This window comes from Lagenorhynchus albirostris, chromosome 5 (assembly GCF_949774975.1).
Source record: "Lagenorhynchus albirostris chromosome 5, mLagAlb1.1, whole genome shotgun sequence".
Classification (NCBI taxonomy): Eukaryota; Metazoa; Chordata; class Mammalia; order Artiodactyla; family Delphinidae; genus Lagenorhynchus; species Lagenorhynchus albirostris.
Window position 1 is genome coordinate 99,918,657 of NC_083099.1, and position 23,000 is coordinate 99,941,656.

A 23,000-nucleotide genomic window follows, 5' to 3' on the forward strand; every position below is an offset into this window, starting at 1 on the left:
GTGGCTCATTAGGGGACTGAAATTCCTCAAGTGGAAGATAGGACCCCTCTACCAGTTCAAGAGAAACGGAGGAGAACGGATGAATCCAATATATTTTGAAGGGAGAAGAGAGACTTTGATGAGTTATTAGGTAGATACTTGACATACAGAGATGCCACTGTAAAGATACATACACTTAAAAGTGGCTAAAATGATAAATTTCATGTTATACATATTGTACCACAATAAAAAATGATACATAGAATATATGTCCTAGAGGGGTGGAATAGGGAGGGTGGGAGGGAGGGAGACGCAAGAGGGAGGAGATACGGGAACATGTTTATATGTATAACTTATTCACTTTGTTATAAAGCGGAAACTAGCACACCATTGTAAAGCAATTATACTCCAATAAAGATGTTAAAAAAAGGAATATATGTTAGAATATAAGCTGAGAATCACATATAGTCTCATATACATGTGAGAAAGGTCCAGTACGTTGCCACAGTTGGAAGAACACAGGAAAAAAAAAAAAAAAAAAAACGGCCCAACAATCCTGGGTCTGACATTTGGTGTGTGACCTTGGGAAACTAGCTCTGAATCAGGGATCCTCATCTGTGAAATGGGGACAATGAATACTTTAAACAAACAAAAAGTTTTTTATTTATTTTTTTAAATTTAGGAGTAATATGTCTTATCTGGACAAAAATGCTAATTTTTATAGCATTCTATTATACTACACAGTAAACACACAGTATAAACATTCAAAACATTTAGGAAATAATCTAAGATAACGATGAGAAAAAAAAACCCCACCAAAAATGCTCCCAATGTTGGCTAATCAGCATTCTATTTCACAGTAGCTTGTAATACAAGCTGGGCAAAGATCATATAGGCAAATTAGCAGTTGACTAATGATTAAATATGTTTATTTCACTGTATACACAAAAAATAAAGTTAAATCTCTGCAAATTTAAAAGCAATTTAGTTATGTAAACAACAGCAGAAATCACTCCGTAAGCATACTTACCAACCCCGAAGAACTTTAAAAGAACACGGCGTGAATGGTGAAGTCAAATCCGAAATTTCTTTGGTAAAATCTACACATTCACCTTGGAACCCTGGTTTACTGAATGCTTTGAGCTATAAGAGCAACAACACAACAATGAAACAGAAAACAGTTGCTTGACATCATCACAAAGCAAATGAAAACCTTTCATTTCATGTACTTACAAGAATTCAGCAAAATACTCGACTCGTGTTTTATTTATTAACAAGGAATCCATGTTAAGGATGACATTCTCCTTAAACTCAATTTTTTTCCCCTTACGTACTTGCCAGAAGCGTCAAGATTTATTTATCATTTCCATCCATCTCTTGCATCAGATGCTGGGCACAGAGGCCTGGAAAATAATTCTACCTATAAGAGTAAATCAGAGTCCCTCCTCTACTAAAATGTGGTCCTTGCCCATTGTATCAAGCAATTATTATCCCCTATGGTGAGACTACATGTGTAAAATAAGAAGCAATTTAGTGCTAAACACGAAGGCGGTTTGGAGTGGTATGAGGTGTGGTGGCTATGCCTTTTCTCTCCCCAAGCCTTCTTGATCCCCAGTTAATAAAAGGGAGATGGAGGAAGCACAAGCGCATGCTCATAAGAGAGCATGAGGGTGACTGTGAGACCATAGGAGCAGATGGCAGAGAAGACAATAATGATGGGATTAGTGGAAGATTTATGGTGAAGAAAGATGTCTGTGCCATATATTTCAGCTTACAGGTTCCAGTTTACTGAAGAGTACCTTAAATGCACAGCTTACAGCTTTATATAAGTACATTTCTGCTTTAGTCCTTTTTGTCAAGGAAAATTCATGAAGTCTCAACTATAATTCCCTTTAGACCAGAGATATAATAATCTGCAACACTAGTGGCCTTGGATCTCCAATAAGTAAGAAAAAATGAATGAGGTCTACAAATATTTCATAATACAGTGGAGCCTTGAAATAACATGGCCCACAGATCCACCCGGCACCAAGAGGCCTGCGTCGTAGCTAAGAGCGCATCATGATCATCTACAGCACCGCCCTCTCTCCCGCCACGGCTGTCCTGGAGAACAAGGCTTCTTTGAGCAGCTGAAGTTCAGCTTCATTGTCCCAAGGGTCCTCTTAGAGACGGGTGGTCTCTGAGTTCTGAGGAATTGTTTCTTAGCTAGCTCATTCTGCTCTGACCTTGCTAGGTCTGATATCAAAGCGAAGCCAAAACCAGAAAGCCGAGAGAACCCATTCCCCCCGACCAACCGGGGCTTGCACAATACGATTTCCTAATGTGAAACGAGGCTCTATTTGGAGCATTCAAACACCAAGGGACTCCCTGCCTTAAGGAAGCGTGATCCATCAAGTTCCTACATCATGGTCCTTTGGTGGATACAGGGGATAGAAAGAAAACGCAAGTTCAAAATAATACAAACCTCTGGAACGACTGATTCCCTGTATAAGAACAATTCTACATGTCCAGGCAAACTGCCCTGGATTCCTTGATAAGAGCATATATTTTAGTTAGTGGTTTTTCAGACTATGTTTTTTAACTTAAAGGTTTATAAAACATGAGGCTAAAAAGTAAATCACATTTAACTCCCAAAAATGTGGAGTAATTTCTCCTACAGGCAAATATTATCTTTATTCACAATAAGAATCAGAAAAAGCACATGAGAACAGAGATCACGGTTGTCTGATTCACTATGTGTATTCCCAGTTTGTTGAATTAATTATATTCATATTGCTGAGCCTAAGATTTACACTTCAGTATTTCATCATGAAGTCGTGAAATGTCAAATCCTGGACAACTGACGATGCAAGCTAATCATATTGCAGTTGATGTAGTAACAGCCACCTCTACTTTTTAGTCTCAGTTGTCACACTCAGAAGCATTAAAATTCACACACATACACACACTCACTCTGCCATGAAGTACTGTTTTGATTTGATGATTTAAAATACTCTTTACCCAAATTTTAAAAAAAGGACTTAATACTGACCTGAGTTTATTTTTACCCCCCAAATGAGATATGGTATTGATACACAGTTCACTCAGGATTTGTCCAACCCCAGAAAAGTAACCCCTCATTCTGAGTACCTTACAAATGCCTCAGAACAGAATAATTCTCATGATAATGTTCTGAGGATGGACCACCTGAAACCAACTCTGCACTTTCTAATTATAATAATTAATCTGTGGTTTCTACCCTTGGTGAAATTAAGTGGCAGTACCTTGGTGAGAATAAGTCCTGTGAAAAGCTAGCTGGATGACTCACTACTTTGGTTTCCTTTCCAGGTTAATGGAGAATAAATTAACAACTCGGACAGGTGGCTTAGAACACAGATGAATAGTCAGTTGAACAAGAAATGAGTTTATTTCGAACTATGCCCATTCCTCCGTGCCATGTGAGCATGGCTTAATCCCTACCAGCACCAAATGGAACTGTATGGAAGAAGGAAAAAAAAAACAACAGTGTATCACTGGTTTCCAAGGTGCCTTTTCACATATCTATCTTTTATCTTCTTTAGAACTACCCTTTGAAGCAGATATTATCACCTCTTTATGATGAAAATTTTGTAGAGATCCTTTGTTTACTATGTATTTTCATTTATGATATATAGAAATAGATGTAATAGTTCTTCAATATGACAAACTAAAACCTCAAGAACTTAATTACTGAACAACAGTTGTGCTTTCTCAATTTATTCCACAATATCAGAATAATTTTTGAACGTAATTTTATTTATTCCAATGCTAAAATAATTTCTCTGAGAAACATCCTATCCTGTCTAAACAAGACTTTCTGCAGCCCTTTGGACTTCCTTCAAATAAATGTACTGATTGTTAAACAAAGAACAGTTTTGTTTCCACTCTTCCATTACATCACATTGTCTCATAATGCAGTGCTATGTAGTTTTCACATTCATTACATATTCAATAATAATCTTACTTCCCTGTTTACTCATAGAAGGCTTTCTTTACTTAGATAAGTACTACTTCCTGAATATTTCTGGTCTCTGGATTCTATAAAAATGATCTGGTCGTAGTACCAAAAAAATGTTTTCCTCTACTGCTCTTGAATCTTACTGATATTTGACTAAAACTGTTGTTTACTTCTCCTCCATACATGATAACAGTAACCACCACTGTTAAAGATCCTGTGATAGCTCTAAAATTCAATTTGGCCAAATTATCCAATAGAAGAAAATATTCAGTTGCTTTTTCTCAGCTAGAATCATGTATAAAATGGAACAGAGGGCTCAGTACTTAAAGAAATCCAAACTTCTAATTATATTTGCAAATGGACTTTTAAAAGATTCCAGGAAAGAAAGGTCCTTGGTTGGGTCAAAGTGGGGAACTGGTTAGAATTTCTAGAGAATGGATGCCTGACTACAGCCTCTCTAGAAACGAAACTCACTTTTAGAAGATTTAATCTAGTGAGATTTCTGATACTCAGGACTTGCTGAAAGAGAGAGATGAGGACATTCTGAACATAATCCACATTCTGTTTGTTTTGTTTGGGAAAAAATAAAAACAAAAATAAAATGCCAGCTGCTACGAAGAACTCTATAATGGTCCTGTCACTGTATCAAATATTCTGTGTTGGCAATCAGACTTGGTGATCAATCTTCAGCCACGGGAAAAAATAATCTTCTCAATAAAAGGTGGTGTTCTGTGTCCCAAAAAAGACATATATCATCATAATATGCTTACACATCAGCAATAATATTTTTATTAGCATAACTCTCATGCTGTATATTAATTTCTACACACATATATCTTCTGGCTTTTCCCTTAAGTGGCTTGAGGTTTCCTTTCAAATCACCAGCAGACAAGAATTCCCTCTCTGACTTGAACCTGAGATGTAACTTCCTCCTTATACCTTAGATAGGGAAATTAACTACCCCAAACGAACACAGCTTCTGCATCGTCAACCTATCACAACTACTTGCGAAGGAGAAAATACCTTCTACTTACTGAATGGAAGCAGACTATCAGCCAAGATCTGTTTGTTTTCATTTGGGTAAATGAAAACAAGCACAACTTTCTGAATATTTGGTCCAATGGAAATAATAAGGGCTTCGATACTGGGTAAACGAAGGAGGCTTTGTCTGCATGTTACCAAATATCCAGCTGTCATACACTAGTCAGAGACCTTTATTTCACAAGGCAATGGCTGAGCTATACTGAGAAAATTAAACAGGGCCAATTTCACTGGGTGTTTGCTGCTGCTTACTTTCTCTTCAAGTTGGGCTGTAAATCCTCTGAGCAATCTGCCCCAAACAAGGAAGTTCATAAGAAAGAACAGGGATGTAGGAGGGGGAGAAACAGAGCTTAAAAGAATGTGATTTTTTTATCTGCACTTAAAACTCAGAGAAATGTGCAGTTTGGAATTATCCTGGTTTACCTCTTTATCTACTCAGGTTGTGTTGATGCATGTGAAAAAGTGCTTTGAAAGTCCACACTCGGAGTTTTCTAAGATTCAAAATAAAGAGCTGGCGGGAAGTGTCTCCAGAACAGCAACTGAGTTATATTCAGGGAGGAAATGTTCCCAATAGGCCTGAGCTAATCGGAAAATAATAAAACCTGGAAGCATTGTGAACAGAATCACAGTTAAACTAAGCTGATTTGAAATATATAAACACTGACATGAACACGAAAGACATACACACTCAGAGAAAAAGATTCAGCCTTATGTAAAACTAGCAAATGTCAAATATTAAAAATTAATCATTGTATTTGGTTTCCTGAAGAAATTTTTCTAAATTGGTTATTTAAAATGAGACAGAGGAATCACTGTAACTCATCCCCTTTCTTTTGTGGTTGTACCGCTCATATCATGATATGTCTTTCTTTGACGTAAAATCTTGGAATTAGATACTGAAGAAAATGCCTCTTTTGCTACTTCTAGCTGTGTGAAATGATGCTTACTTAAATTCTAAATCTTTGCTTTCTCATTAATAAATGGGAATAAATCCTGACCTCACAGAGTTATCAGAAGCATTAAATAAGCACAATTTCTAGCCCTCAATGGATAATAAACAAACATTAGGCTCCAGAGTATTACCCAATCCTTCAAACCATTAACACACTAGAAATAAAGGAGCGGGGTTGCAGTTTTATCTGTGCTTTTAAGGAATATGTGATTTAGGTATTAGAATTACATTTACATAATAAGCATGCCATTTCTCCCTGGTAAGTCTGCTCCTCCAGTCAGCATAACGTACTGTGCTGAATACGAATGTGACACTGAAGAATGGATGGGCAACAGGAAGGAAGGAGTGGCAGAGGTTCAAGACGAACCCAAAGTGGTCAGTGCTGAAGCTCTAGTAGGAGAAAAAGAAAGGAACCGTGACAAATCCAGGCCAATATGATCAGTAACAAAGATGGGCACTCTTGTGCTCACAGGTTCCTAGGACAACAGAAACTGCCCTGCCATACAGACCCATAAAAGTTATCTGAGGGAAAGGGATAGACTTGAGAGAAAGGGCATACATTTTTAGTACACAATTTAACAATTATAAGTTAAGAATATTTTTAAACATACCAAATGTGGAGGCTCATTTATCCCAAGTGGTTCCTGAAACATATATTAAAACATTTTAAAAATTATAATTGTATAATCACAGTTGTCTTTGAAAGTGCTGAAAATCTCCTTTGAAAAATGAAAAAATATATGGTCTGACCAATTTACTAGATTCCTTGAACTGGTTAGGACCCTCATATAACCTACTAAATTAGCTTATAATAATTTTAATGTTTATTACTAATTCATTTTGAGTAATATTATAGCTAGAAGAAAAATGTGCCCCAATAGTCCATCAGAAAGATAGAGTCTGAACTTGCCAACATTCTCTTTCCCGTCACTATCTCCTGGGCACCCTATAGTTCTGCAGTGTTTGTTATTAACCACACTGGCCACACTCTTTCATAACTTCGTAATTTTGCACATGAGGAGATGATTCCCTCTTGGTGAACTGCCTTTTCTGCCCCACTTCCCTTCCTGGCAAAATTGCTTTTATCCTCTAAGACATGACTCAATGCATCCTCTTCTTGAGGAGAGGCATGGTCCCCAGCTCCCCAGGCTCTCCATTCTCCCTTCCCCTGGTCCCTCAGCACTGCCTACACACTTCATTTCCTCACTAGTCATACCATAAGCAATTGTGCATATGCCTGTCTTCTCTAAGAGACTGAGACAGGGCAGTCTTATTCATCTTTCATCTCCAGTGATCAGTCCTGTCTGACACAGCAAAGGCACTAAATAAATGCTACTGAATGAACTGATCAAATTACAGAGTACCTAATCATCGAGGTGCTAATGCCAATCTACTAGCTCTCTATGGAATCTGCAGAAATCCATATGCTGTTTCATCTTCTCTATAGATACATACAAAATAATCCAACAGCTCCACTTTTACAAAAGCCTGTTCCATGTGTTCAATTGTATGCCATTACATGTCACTGGCATTGGTTATGTTCACATTTAACTCACCAGTTGGATAGGTCGTATTGACATGATTATATTATTTGATCCTCCCCAGTCAAAAAAGCATTTGTATTTCCCTTTCTCTAAAATGTATTGTTCTCCACAGAAGAACTTCTGCTGGTAGGCAACCCATCTAGCAGGATAAAAAGTAAAAAGAACTGAGGTGACACAGAATCGAGCAACCAATAATTTTAAACACCAAAGAAGCTCTAGGTTCTCAGAATAGGAGACAACTTACACGCCACTTTTAACGTGAATGGATCTTGTTTCACTGCCAAAACCCATTTCTTCTAAGTCAGAAATTTCCTGATTTGTAATGTCAATAAACTTTCCACTTTCTAGATCAGATTCAAACAGTGTGATAGAAGATTCTATGAAATTCTAAAAGGAGGAAGAGGAAAGTTTAGGAGAACAATGGTATTTTGTTTTACGGATTGCTGTATTTTAGCAAATTTTCACATACTTGTGGGATGATTTTCACACAAATAAATCCAGGAAGAATTTTAAATGGCACTGAAAACAATTTTAATAGTCACTACTCCTATATACTTTAAAGAAAAAAAATAAGTCTGAATTTACTTTAATCAGGAAAACACATTTTTATGAAATTGGAAATTAGTCAACAGTTAGTAAATTGCCAGGACTTACAGACTATCACATATGACACTAAATGTAAAGGAAACTAAAGTCTCACTTATGCCTAAAAAGCAAAAGCCATATGAACCAAGAAGTAAACACACAATGTACTGTGGGCATTGTGGGAGAGGATTTTATGAGCTTAAATGTAATAGAAAAAATAAAATCCGCTTGACAAAAAAATTGTTCTTTAAAAATTAAAATCAGAGGACATCTCTGTATAGTCAGACGGCATATTTAAAACAAAAATAACAGAAAGATTCTAAGACCCAACTTGACAATCAGCAAAAGGCGCATATAATTCACAAAAAAGATTAATGTTAAAAACAAACAAATGTATAATTTCACTCATAAAAATGAAGAACTTCAAATTAAAACAGATACAATTTCACTTTTTAAGTTAAGAAAGATCTAAAAACCCAGTTTTACCAGGGAACGTTCCTGGTGGAAATATAAATTTTACAGCTACTTTAGAAAATAATTTAGATATATATTTAAAAGACTGAAATTGATTACATTCTTTGAGTCTGAAATTCCTTTTTTCTTAAGTTTCCTAAAACTAAATGATAGCCAATTTATATGCAAAGATGAATTATTTATCATAGCGAAAAGCTGTAAAAAGTGTAAATGCCCCAAAGATTTACAAACATAAACCTTTATGCATCCACTGCTTGATGGAATAAATACAATTAAGCAGAGTTTTTAACAAGCTAACAGTTAAAAATTATATCATACACTTACTAGTGGCCAGGAGCTTTACATGCCTTATTTCCAATGTGATTATATTACTATCACTCCCATTTTACAGCTAACAAAACTGAGTAACTTGCCTGATATAACACAGCTACTGAGTGGCAGAGATTGAATTTGAGTCCAAATCTGTCTATTTGTCTACTCTAAACTCTTAATTACTGTCAGATATAAATGTAAGGATGAAACAGTAGGACAAAAACTAAAACTTAAAAACTTGGTAAGATTACAAGTTCTCAAAAAAACCCCAACTTTCATCAAAAAAAGACTAGAAGAAAAAAAAGAAAATACCAAGACTGGTTAACTTTGGGTCCAGAAGTTGAACAATTTTACCCTATATTTTTTTCAAAACTTTATAATAGGTATATTTTTAAATGGAAAATACAGAATGCATTAAAAAAACAAAACAAGAGGGACTTCCTTGGTGGTCCAGTGGCTAAAACTGCACTCCCAATGCAGGGGGCCGCGGTTCAATCCCTGGTCAGGGAACTAGATCCTGCATACCCCAACTAAAAGATTCCCACGTGCCGCAGCTAAAGATCCCGCGTGCTGTACCTAAAGACCTGACACAGCCAAGTAAATAAATAAATATATTTTTTAAAAAAACAAAAAACAAAGACTCTTCCTTTCTGCCTACTATATTTCATTGTTTGTAACTCAAGTCTTAGACCTATGGAAAAAAGTTATCAGCTTCTATACATCTCAAACACTATCAAATTTCTCATTATGATTATTATTATAAATATTATCTAAGATTTCTAGTATAACCATTCATTTTACATGAACAAGCAAAACAGTGTCCAAAAAAAACAAAGCACCTATGAGGAGAGAAAGAAAATACATTTAAAAACAAATTCTCTTGCACTTACAACTTGTCAAGTTTGAAGGATTTAAAAACTGCTAACACAGCTGGGTCAAATTTCATTTGAAATTTTCAAAGATAAAGGCTTTTTACCAGAAATTTTTATTATAAAATAATTTCTAACCCATATTCGTGTTCTCAATTCCTGCTTGAGAGTAAACATGTGCAACCTGAGAACACCTGTCACCTTCATTACTTTCTCATGGTTCTCAAGAAAACGGGAGCAGGGTGGATTTACTCTTCATGACTCCCACCATCCCTCATTTTATTAATAGAACACTTTTCAAAACACTTGCACTTGTTATCTCTTTTGAGCTCCCCTTAAACCCTTATTTTACATATATATGTGTATATATACACATATATATACATATACGTGCACATATACACAGATGTCTATATCTATCTTGTTACAGATATAGATCTGCCATTTTCCAGATACAAATCTAGAATATACATATATTAAATCAAGGCTTCAACATCCTAGAAGAGATTTGCCTTAAGGTGTCCAGGACAAGCCTCCCCAATGACATTTTACAGCCTGGGCGCCACATCAACAAACCTGGTTATATTGACAACATAAACTTCCATCATCCAAGGAACACGAACATGCCTCTGTTTCTTGCAACCTGAAAGTGTGTAAATAGCTCCAGGCGGCTGTGAGAATACAATGCGGTAATGACAACTGAAGGCGCCCATCTGGGTCCTGGTCAGGAACTGGTATCAACAGCTGCCAACCAAGTCAGGCCCCATGACAATGGGCAGGTCTTCAGCAGCTCTCACACGTGGACCCCTCCTCCCATACTCTGGTGATTCTGGAACGCTCCATCTCTGCTTTTATCTCCTCTGCCCCTACAACTGTTCTCTACTCCCTGTTAGGGTTGTAGGAATTGAGTGGGGATAAGCTGACATAAACCATGGGTCACTGCGTCACGCTGGAGCGAAACGGGACAAAGACAAGCACAGATATGTGCACATGTGCTGGGACTGTGCCTTTTCATTGAGAAATCACTTGTGTTACAGTGTCATGGACTCTACTTGAGCACTGATTTGCACAAAGCCTACTGTGTGGGTCGTGGGAGAGTGGCGGCAGTGAGGAGGGTGAGCTGGGAAGCAGGCTGAAGGCGCAGGCCATTTGGCAGTGATGCAGCCGGGAGCTGAGCAGAGGAGGAGGGACCCACTGCCACAGGACGCAGTGCCGAGTACAAGTGCTGGCAGCACATGGGTTCACAAATAAATTTACTCATGTGGCTTGAGTTTGTGTCCTTCCTACTCTGGCTACCATTCCCAGAGACGTGGCCAAAGGCCACAGGAGACTCCTAAGTGACATCGTTCTCTTTTTTAATCTCCTGCTTTTGTGTATTCATGCCTTGTAGCTTCTGCCTTCCATCTTTTTCTAAGTATGTTTCTGAGCCAGGCTTCGGTCTTTGACCCCCTCTGCATTTTTCACTCAAACCTACCAAATATACAGTATCTGATCCAGTTGACTAGTTGCCATCAATATGGTGTCCCTGCTGGTCAGAGTTCTTAACTCCAAGCCAAATCCACTCATCTGGGGCTAAATCTCAAGGGTCACATGTATAAAGTATGGGATAAAATATGCCAGAAAACACAAAAACAAAAAACCAAAACTTCTAACTGCCTTGCTCAGGAGGTGACTGCCACAGGACACAAGTCCTGTGAGGTTACTAGGTTATTCTAGGTTATTATCATTCTGACTATAAGCACAATTACATAATACTTAAATTTATCAAATAACTTTGAAAGTCACACAGATTTAAGTGGAGCTCTGTTGCTCCAGAAGGATGAATAATGATGTAACAACCTCAAATCTGTACTCCGTTTTGTATTTTTAAAGAACTTAAATCCAATGAAAAATCTGGGTAGTCTAATATGGTTTCAGGTACAGTACTCCCCACTGTTGGAGCAAGCATAAGTCTTAAGGATCAGTAATTTGATTATTCTTAAATTCCATAAAATCCCTCAGCTCATTGGGCCCTGGAACTCTTACGCTACAACCCCCCGGGGTGGGCAGCGTAATACGAGACACCAGCTGGGATCTGGTGTATCCATTAATTTAGGAGACATAACAGTGTCTGCTGCACACCACCTGCTTTCAGAGATCTGAAAAGAGGCCCCAAGTCTGAAAATCATATCAAAAGCAAATCCAGAAGTTAGGCTAGTATGAAACTGAGGAAAAACAAGCATCCCAAGAAAGTTTTTTAGAGGAAACCAAGGAATAAAAATTCCTTCTTTAATCCCTGGAGTCTAAATACTGCTATATTCCTTCTGGTCCTTTTCGCTTTAGAAAGTAATCAACTCCAAGTCAACACATCTGCCTGACTCATTTGGAATTAGAAACACATTTCTGGTTGTCCTCTCCAAAGCAATCCATGACACAGATCACATTATCCCTAAGGAACATATCCAGGATCTGACCTTCGCAGATCCAGAGTGTTCCACGCACTACAGCCAGGATGTTAGAAGACTGCATTGTGTTATGCAACTTTTCTGTCCTCTATTTTCTATTATTTCAGCTTAGATCTTAAATGCAGTGCTTCACTCTTCCCAGGTGAGAGACCTCTGAGAGTCTACATGGGGAAAAGATGTCTCACATCAACTCTGCCTGCTAATCACATAGGTTGACATAGGTGACAACCCCAAGAGCTTTAAATCCTATTTCTAACAATACTGTATCATATATTCAAAATTTTCAGAGGGTAGATCTTATGTTGTGTCTTACAGCACAAAAACATTAATAATAATTATAAACAGGGCACGAGGAAACTCTGAGAGGAGATGGCTATGTCTATGGCCTTGATGGTGGTGATGGTTTCATGGGTGTATGCTTATTCCCAAACTCCTCAGTTGTATACAAAAAATATGTACAGATTTTTACATGTCACTTATACCTCAATAAAGTGGTTTTTAAAAAAGAACTCCTCCCCAATTATATGCTATACCTGGAGAGTATAAAATATTTCATCTGAAAACATTTTCGTGAACATACATTTAAATTATAAATAATCTGAAAATTATGTAAATATTTATTTATATTTATACATGTGTAGTAGTCTGCAGAGTAACTATATATTTATAGCTACAAATGAAATGCTAATAATCCTTTGGCTGAATGAAATTCCAGCTTTCTACTCTTGAAGTGCTTAAATTTTTTACTCTAATCATTCTGTAATAAAGGAAAATGGGTAATACGACATGGGCTCTAGAGTAAGACAGACTGCCCCTCAAATCACAGCTCCACACTCGGGCACAGTACTGAACATCTTAGATCCTCAGCTTCTGTATCTATAATATGGGAATCGTGAGTCTCTATCTCTTCATTTTTGTGAAGATTAAGTGCATGTAAAGCCATTAATAAGTACCTGAAAATGTTAGGATTATTATAATGAGGATTATGCTAACATCTTTACAAGGTAAACTAGTCCTAATTTTTTTTTTTTTTTGGCTGTGTTGGGTCTTCGTTGCTGTGCGTGGGCTTTCTCTAGCTGCCGCGAGCGGGGGCTACTCTTCGTCGCGGTGCGTGGGCTTCTCACTGCAGTGGCTTCTCTTGTTGAGGAGCACGGGCTCTAGGGGCGCGGGCTTCAATAGTTGTGGCGCACGGGCTTAGTTGCTCCGCGGTCTGTGGGATCTTCCCCGACCAGGGCTTGAACCCCTGTCCCCGGCATTGGCAGGCGGATTCTTAACCACTGTGCCACCAGGGAAGCCCCATAGTCCTAATTTTTTTAAAATCTAATTTAAAAAGATTTTCTTTGAAGGAAAGTCGTACTTATTTGTACAAAAACTGTGTCATCATTTTTGTAAATACCCAAAACTTTTGTTTGCAGAGGTAATTGACATGCCAATCTCTGTTAATTTTTCCAATATATTTTATCATAGACTGTCTATATCAAATATCTCCTAAAATTTTAGCTACATAGTTATACAGTATTTTTAATTTTTACATTTTCTACTATTGGGAGAGTTCAACTAGTAAAATCTTGGGGTTTTGGTTTGTGTTTTGCTTGTTTTAGTCATAGTCATCTTTGGAAGATACCATCATATTCACTGCTGAACATTTCTAGAAGCAACACTTCCACCCAACTCTTTTTTTTAAATCAGGAGGGAAAATTTAAAAAATTACTCAATACTAGGTGGAAGATGCTTTGAATCACAACCCTTAGCTTCCTCGACGCGTCTGGTCACAATGACCTAAAAGAAAAAAAAGGCTGTATTGTGTTTTGTCTGGCTTGCCTTTTAGTGCTCAAGTAAGGAGTAGCTATGTAGAGGAAACCCGTGGCCCTTGTACATTAGAATTGTGAACTAAATACCTCAAAAGCTATCTATCCATTGCTCATGCAAACTCAGTGCCCAATCTTCAGTGGACTGTGTTACATTTCTTTTTGGTAGAACCGGTTTCCAACTCACTTTCTTACTAACAATGATCACTCATGGGAAAAAAAAAAAGCTCTCCTGTTCCCTGTGCTGCTTCTCTCCCATTTGGGCTCCTCATGCCTGAACAGGTGAGGGTTTGCACCAGTGGTGTTGGTGGCCCCCGGCAGACAGAAACTTAAGGAACAGAGCACATAACCCCTGTGCTCATGCAAAGCCCACGTGGACCCAATAATCACCCTTCACTTCATTATCAATTCCTTCTAAAGGAGGCTTTGGAGGCCATGCCAGATAGCTTAGAGTTTATATGGGTAAAGATTATTTTGGAAATACACTGCGGTGGTATAACTCCTGAATTATGAGAAAACATGCCCCTCTGAACACACCAAAAAAGTCTCCAGAGCTGGTCAGAAAAATGAGCAACATTTGAGAAGCCCTGATATCCTGCAGAACTCTCTAACATCAGCTTCCGCCTGGAGTCCTGGAACATTCTAGACCTCCTGCCTCCAGGCTTACTTATCTTCTTCACCTCATGCCAAGAAGGTCAAGAAAAAAAGTGTGGGCTCCTCAACATGGCATATAAGGCCCTTCGTTATCTGGCTCTGTATTCATCTTCCCAAAGTTCTGCCTAATATCCCGACTTTGCTGCATTTCCAAAACACACCAGGTTCACTGACATGAGGGTTTCTCAACCTCAGCACTATTAGCATTTTAGGCTGATGATTCTTTGTGGTGGGGGGCTGTTCAGTGAATCGCAGGGGTTTAGCAGCCTCCCTGGCCTCTACCCGCTAGATGTCAGTAGCATGCCATACCACCCCCCGCCCCAAAGTCATAACAGTCCAAAATGTCTCCAGACACTGCCAAATGCCCCCTAGGTAAGATCACCCCCAGCTGAGAACCACTGGCTTACATCCTTGCCTTTTTATATGTTAACCTCTTGCTGAAACACCTGTCTTTCCTCTTCACCCTGTCCCCAAATTTCTTCACTTGGCTAACTCTCAAACTTGAAATTTCAACTCAGCTGCCCTCTTTTCCTCTCTACTTCCAAGGAGAAGTACTTGACCTTTCTCTGGGTATCCTGAGTACTCTGTGCTTAATCCAGTCATAGTCAAACAATATCAAACATTTATATAGGTGCTATCTACCCTATCACTGCCTGCTCTGCGAAGGCAGGGACTGAGTCTCTGGCCACCATATCTCCAGCACCTGACACAATACATCTAACAAAGCAGGTGGTCAAAAATGATTATGGAATCAATGGATGAAAACTAAACATAAATAGTCTATATTAATCATGGCAGTTAAGAAAGGCATGCAAGTCACATAAGCCGTTCAGTTTAATGCTCTCAGGTATTAGAAACATTTTATAATCTTATGTTCTACCAGAGGTCATATCCAGTTTACATGGAGAGCTAAAAAAGAAAAAAGAAAATTAAGAACAAGGAGGCCAACTCACAGCTTGTAAGTACCGGAAAGACAAGATGGAACCACTTAACGCGCCACAGGCACTACTGTCTTCAAAATCTCCTTCTTCAAGCAAGAACTGCTGACCTTTAAAATGTTCTTTTTCATAGGCAACCCACCTAGAAATACAGAGGACATCCAACTGAGTCATTGATAAAACTGCAGGCAAGAAAGCAAGAGAGAAAATCATCATAAAGCACCGAGCTGCCCATCACCGTATTTTAAAAAGCAACACATTTATTTTGCTACCGTTTACAGAGACAAACAAATGGTGTATGCCTCATGGATCAATAGTTTTTATAGTTTGGAGGCTTTTCCCAACAAAAGCTTAACTGTTGTAGAACTGCAACAGAGGAACTCTCATTAAATGTTTGCGGCATGACCCGATACTATATTTCAACGTGGTCGGAGAATAGTTTGCCGAGTAAAAACGAATGGAAAGCACAAATAGCCAATGAGAAATAGTGCAAGCCCACACTGAGATTCAAAGATAATCAGTCTTATTTTTCTGATTAAGCTCTGCTGGAACCCCAGAATGATTACTATATTAAATATTTATTTAGGGTTTAAATCAAAGGAACCCGTCACCAGCTTCAGATCTGAAACACATTACAGGTGGGTTTAGCAAGCAAGAACTGGGAAGTGCGACTGGGCTGGTATTAGCCCTGGTGGCCTAAGTATATTACAAAGACTCCTGTAAATATGTATGGGTAGGAAATGTTGCTCCCACTAGTTTATCAGTGGTGATAATGGAAACTGGAAGCACTGTGGCAGTCTTTCCAGGGACACAGGTTTCCTGACTTTTAAAATTATCAGTACAGAACACTGATAAACACCGTTAGTCATTAAGTTTCCTCCAGGAAACTTACCTTTATTTGGAGCAATCCACAGTAGCTAACGCAACGTGGGCATAGATGGTTCAAAACACACGTTGACCTGATTAAATCTGCCTTCAGCTGGCACTGTGTAACTAGCGTGGGACCCCCTCCAATGGGGCAGATTTCAAGGGCGACTATTTTGGGCTCCTGGGTTAGGGACCTCTGAATTCTGGAGCTTGACAAAATGAAGCCAGGTAGGGCTGACTACAATTATTTTGGGAAGATACAAAAAATATTCCAAAGAACCGTTTTCATAGGGTACAAAAATAACAGTAGCCACTCAGTAATCATGAACCTGTCTCCAATTTCCTTAGTGCATATGGCAGGGTAAGGGTCCACATGAGTTGGAAAAAACATTTTATACGTCTTCATTCATTTGTAATATATAAAGAAACTAACATTATTTTATTCTTAAACTATTATGTGAAAATAAATTTCACACGAGAACTTTCAAATTCTAAGTTTACATAAATGTAGCTATTCGAAACATGCTTTTAATACACCTGAATGGGAAAAATAATATGATATAGAAGATCTAATATTAAAGGACAGATCAGCAATTATTACATAATGACAGTTCAAAAATCTTCTGCCCAGCTTTTCTCAATAGATAAAGTTTTGATTAGTATTCAATTTATATATCTGGGATATTTAAAAATAGATGTTATCTGAGAAAAATTAAGACACATCAACCTCACTTTCCCTAGACTCCTCGAGACAAGACAGAGGTGAGGAAGAGTTCCTATTACTTACAGATAAAGTTCAAAAGTTAAAAGTGAAAATAATGAAATAGAGAAGCAGTAAAACAAAACAAAAAAATAGTAGAAATTGTGAAAAACTAACGAAGTCAGCTGTTCACCTTTAAATTAGGACATCACATTTTTCTCCTGCAGGTGTCATATAAAAAATGAAAGTGTGTATACTGTTTTACCAGCCATAATATTTTGAGATTTTTATAAAATAACTGCAAATACACTCAGAAAATAACAATGCAAATCACTATATAGTTAATGATAAAACCATTCAGATCCTAAAGGAAAGAAAAGGCAAAAAATATTTTATATCAGGATTAACAAGAAGCATGTGTGTCCACAGATCAGAGAACACTGTAACTAAATACAACACAATAAAAATTTGTTTATCTAAAAGAGCTGTGTTTTTCAAGCCTCTAATAAAATTTTTTAATTCAAAGATAAGGAATTAGCTGATTACTAATATGTCAGACTCAGACAGGCTGGAACCTGGGACCCTTTGCTGCAGTGCTGCAATGCTTGCACCTGAACAAACCTCTCCTGGAGCAACAAAATACAAAGAAACAATATGGGACTAAAAATAACTGAGTACATGTGCAGTTGGGGCAAATTCTGAACAAAAGATACAAAGAGACCAAAAAACACAACTGCCACTTTTGAAGTGCCTGGAGCAAAGGCAGGGCACTGCCCATGCCCCCTGCACACACCACCACCTAAGGGGTGGGCAGACTACCTAAGCTACCCCTCGGGCTCAACCCCTGGACACACCCTTACCCTCACCCCATATCAGGAACAAGCTCACCACCCGCTCAGGGAGTGAGTAAGAAAGGGAATTTGTTGTTTGTTCTCTCTCCCCCCCTGCTACAGCAGGGGCCCCAGTGAAGCCTTGCCTGAATTTCTTGTCAGCCTCCTATTGATGAAAGAGGCCAAGAACCCTGGTAAGTAACAAGACTAATTATGGACATGACCTACATATCTAATGCATCGCATACTCTCTTATATTTCCATTTTGGCTAGTGTGGCCACTGCTTGGTTTATTGTCAGAAATTGCAAAGGTTAAGTCTCTAAATGTAGACCCTTGACTGATCTTAAACAAGTTATTTAACTTCTATGAATAAAATATTTGGGCAGCATCTTTTGCTAGAATAGCATGAACAAGTTATATGATGTTATTACTGCAAATAATACGAGATATGGACGTTTAAATTAAAATAAACCATCATTCCAAACAGTCCAACCTATCAACAGAGAGACTAACACAATGTGTCTGAAGGAATTCTAGCACTGAGTTGACAATGGCAAATAAGCTATGAGGAAGGCTTCTTCTCTATGGTTTTACCTGCCAGGATACAAAGGCACATCACAGGTGCAGTCATAGATATTCTGGGGTTCTTGCCCCAGTAACTGCCGATTGAGACTGGGATAGCAGCATGATGGTTACACTTGGGTTTGTACTTAGAAGTTCTTAGGGAGCTTTCTTAAAACAATGCAGGGCCAGAGGATAACCAGTGTCAAGAATCCTCGACTTTGTAAACACACAATCCAGGCTACTTCTTTAATGAGGGAGGACTCACTGCCAAGATGCTCAGCACAGAAAGTCAACTAAGGTAGAATAGGGGGTAAAAACTGGGGCTCTCATTCATGTGCACGATCTGTCAAAAAATAATTTTATCTTGCAATTCTTATCTTCTATATTGTGTTTAGAAATACTAAGTGTTTACGTTTTAGAAACTGTTTTCTTCATTTAATCTATCTCAAAATCTCTAATACTAACAAGAGTTCACAGGAAGCTGTCAGTAACTAATACTTTTTATTTCCCACATTTCAGAAGGGATGTATAGTTTTAGACTAAGGTAGGTTGTTTTTTCTCTGCTTAGCACATGTTTTGTGCTGATCTTCAAAAATCGACAACTGAATCACATATTGAAAATATAACACTCACACTCCACCGATGACACGCATTGATCCAATTCCATGAAAGTCTACATCATTTTTTAAAAAATTAGGGACAGAGTCTACATGTTCACTAAACTCTTTGGCCTGTCCATGGAAGTGAGGTTTTTCATAAATAATAACCTGAAAAATATGAAAGAAAATTACTTAGCAGGCTCATATTTTAGAATAGATACATACTGATTTACTTAAGTGACACTAAAGGCCACAACCTGAATTAAGGGCCACTGTCCATTTTCTTCATTAATACATACTCAAAATAGAGCACGCTGTCTGACATTCACAAGGAATATGTGAGTCTTTATCATCATAAAGCTAAAACATCTTGATAATATGTTTCTCTCGTATCACTATACTCAAGCATGATTACATCGTTCTAGTTACCCAAATCCTAGGACCATCTCATGGAGTAAACTGCCTTATAACTGGTTCTTGAATTATCTTTCTACGTTTTTCTCTCTGTTCAAAATTTGATACAGACCTGCCTTACAGTTATTTAATGTCCTCTATAAGAAATAAAAACTCTCTAGGGGTTCCAGGGCATAATGACAAATTATCTACTGGTTTGAGAGAACATGCTGTGTCTTGTAGCACTGCTTGTATGGTCACTACTAATCACTGAGAAGAATTAGATATGCAAATTCCTGAATTTAAATACAAAACTTCCTAAAAGTTTGAAATGATTGAAAGAATTTTGGTATTTTTATTGGATATTTGGTTCAAATGGGGGAGGAGGGAATGTAGTAGGAAACAGATTTCTAGTATTTCATTTACTTCAAACTTGGATTGGTAGTAGTTCTCTTCTACCATTCTGATGCTCTTTACTTCCCAAACACAAGCTGCCCTTAGTACAGGAAAGTGATAAGAGTGATAACAGCGCTCATCTATTCACACTCTTATCACTTGGTCCTATTTATGGCTAATGGCATAATTTGTGTACAATTGGCAAATAAGACCCATGCTTAGACACACTGAACCAGCAAGTTATAGCTTCTTTATTAAAAAAACAAACTGAGAACATTATACAGACTGAAAAAAATATGTAGTACTGTTCCTGCTGTTTTCTACGTATTAAATTTTCAGAGTGTTTATTGGAAGTGATGAAGTATTATTTGGGTTTAATACATGCTACATATGCTGAACACATTCAAACTAAGTAAGAAGCAATAATTTTTTGATGAGTAAGTCATAAGCCAACACCTAACAACGTGAAAATTGTGACTATCTAGGATAGCCATTCCTTTCACACACCTCTACAACTTGTCAGACTCCCAGCCTGTCGCACCTGAAATTCTCATTCAGCAGACAAGGAGATTGAGACATCACTCAGGGAGTGTCACAACTAACTGTGTCACAACTAATTCTGAAACTATTAGGTCACTGGTTCGAAACCTTGGTTGTATGTTAGAATCACCTAAGAAGCTTTGAAAAATTTTAACCACACCCCAGACCAAAAAAAGTATCTCTTCCAGTGGAACCCAGGCATAAGTATTTTTTAAAGCTCACACATGTATGATTCCAACATACAGCCAAGGTGTATTAGAGATAGTCAGATACTAAGTTTTAAAAAACTCCACCTATGTGATTGAGAAAACGGTAGTCAATTCCAAAAATTAGGAAGCCCAGAAATGGGAAAGCTGGAGGAGTTGTGCCTTGTTTTGGAGGAGAGGAGGATGAATCCCTGTCTCCCTGCCTGTCTCTGGAAATGCTGTAACTTAATTAAACAGAGGTTTTCTTCCTATCTCTCTTTACCATAATTTTCTAATTCCATTTCTTTTCCTTTCCCAAAACATACTTAATCCTGGCATTATTACTACCCCAGGTTTCATTGCCTCTACCATTCCCTTCAGATACTCATACTTTCAAACTGACATCACCTCATAGGAGCTGCCTACACCTCCTTCCATCATCCTTGATCTCCATCCTCAGCATCACGCCCAAATGTCTGCCAGGTATTTCCACTTGAATGTCTAGCTGTCACCTCAACCACTCCACAAAACAAATATCAAACCTATCATCTTTCCACCCTGTTAGGAGGTACTTATTGGGTCTGACTAGGTTGTCAGAACAGACCTCCACCTTTGCATACTGAGCCCTCTCCTCATTCAAGCCTGGGCTCTCAGCAACCACTGTGTGCAGTCACTTCCCACCACCCCAATATGCATTAGCTAGCTATTATTAGCATACGTTCAGGTAATCATTTTTTTATTTTAATAGTCCAAAATACTTAAAGATTAATACTCAAACTTTTTAGCCTGCTACCAAAGTGTGTTTAAGACTCACCTTTAAGTTCATAGGCATTTCCACTTTCAGTCCACCCTTAAGATGACAAGAAATTTTAATATTAGACATACACATATTTAAAGTACTCAAAAGTAACTAAGTGATGTATGTAGGTTATATAAAAATCTGATCAGTGAAGATTACATACTAGTCAAATTTAAGTTGTGTATTTTAAAATTTAGAAATTTAAGTAGAGAACTCTACAGTGGTCAAAATCAAGTCAGACTACTCTACATCAGTGTAGATGGGGTAAGATATCTTAAAAGATACTTTCTAGAGTATAACCGCTACAAGGAAGGAAACCAAACTTTAGTGCTTAAGTACATGTGACCAATTAAAGATTTAACCCCACAGCGGAGTGTCTCAAAACAGTGGAGCTGTTAGTAGATTTAAAACTTTCATCTGGCAGAGTACATTTCTAAACCACATAATACTAAATTGCTTCTCTACAATTGCTTGGGCTTTCTACATTAGAGAGAGCACTTCCTCTTCCAAGTTCTATCAACACGTCGTATCACACTTACTATCTTTGTGACCACAGGGGTGTAGAGCATAAAAGGTAACCCACTCCTCACAAAAGCTCTAGTTTATAATTTCCTTGTTTCCAATGGTACTCCACACTGTGATATTCCTTAAAATTTCTCAGTTTTTCCTGTTGCTTTTTTAAAGGCACAGCACAACCATAATGGTTTATCACATAGTATCATTTAACTGAAGTCTGCCCCTCAAGTAAAAATGTTTGCAACAAAATAAATCATTAATGCAGGCATTTATTACTTTTAAGAAGGCAACCATTGACAGAACTGCCCATTTATTATTAATGCTGAACTTATCATTCATTACTGCAATGGAAGAGTATAATTTCCAACAAGCAATTTTCTAATAAGCATCAAAAAAACAAATTCAGAACTTTTTAAAGTTTGCAAAATTTTCACAGAATACTACTATAAAGAAACTGCTTGTATTGTGATAAATTTAGCACAAAGTAAATTCAGACATCTGTCTTCTAGAAAACATTAAAATATTTTCACACACACTGAAAGAAACAGAAACACAATGTATGAATAGTTTGCCCATTCAGTAGGATACATATACATTTCTCAAGACCGAGATGCATGACCAATCATCAGAGCTATCTTAATTTTGAATTCATGGATACTTGGGAAAATGCTTCTTTTTAAATATGCTTACCATTTGAAGTGGATGCAATGATTTCATTTCTGCTGCAGAAATCTCAGAGAGTCCATGGTCTTCCTCCAAAACTGTGGCTTGCCCCTTGAAATTAATATCTGGGTAGGCAAGCCAACTAAGTAAGAAATGAATGGTTGGTTAAAGTATAATAGGAATACCTTAATCTGGTTCTGTGAGAGTTGAAAGTTAAAAAAAAAAAAAGCTACAAAAAGTAAAAGAAACCTCTGTCACAGAATTACACTAGTAAAACACACTCAAAGTGACATTGCCAGACAGCATATAACAATGAGTTAACAAGTTGTTAAGTACTTACATTCAGATACTATCCTAAGTTTATTATATGT

The 23,000-nt window shown here is 37.7% G+C and overlaps 1 protein-coding gene across 1 annotated transcript in view; it reads right to left on the bottom strand.

Annotated features, from left to right (window-relative positions):
- The window catches only part of CRYBG3 (crystallin beta-gamma domain containing 3), a 114,518-nt gene that overhangs the window by 36,406 nt on the left and 55,112 nt on the right, over positions 1 to 23,000 (bottom strand). The window contains exons 9-16 of the mRNA XM_060150724.1: positions 22,657 to 22,771; positions 21,466 to 21,501; positions 19,172 to 19,305; positions 15,592 to 15,718; positions 7,737 to 7,879; positions 7,505 to 7,631; positions 6,560 to 6,592; positions 1,010 to 1,122 (exon numbers count right to left, since the gene is read on the bottom strand). Coding sequence (XP_060006707.1) covers positions 1,010 to 1,122; positions 6,560 to 6,592; positions 7,505 to 7,631; positions 7,737 to 7,879; positions 15,592 to 15,718; positions 19,172 to 19,305; positions 21,466 to 21,501; positions 22,657 to 22,771 — 828 coding nt within the window. The remainder of the gene's footprint in view (positions 1 to 1,009; positions 1,123 to 6,559; positions 6,593 to 7,504; positions 7,632 to 7,736; positions 7,880 to 15,591; positions 15,719 to 19,171; positions 19,306 to 21,465; positions 21,502 to 22,656; positions 22,772 to 23,000) is intronic.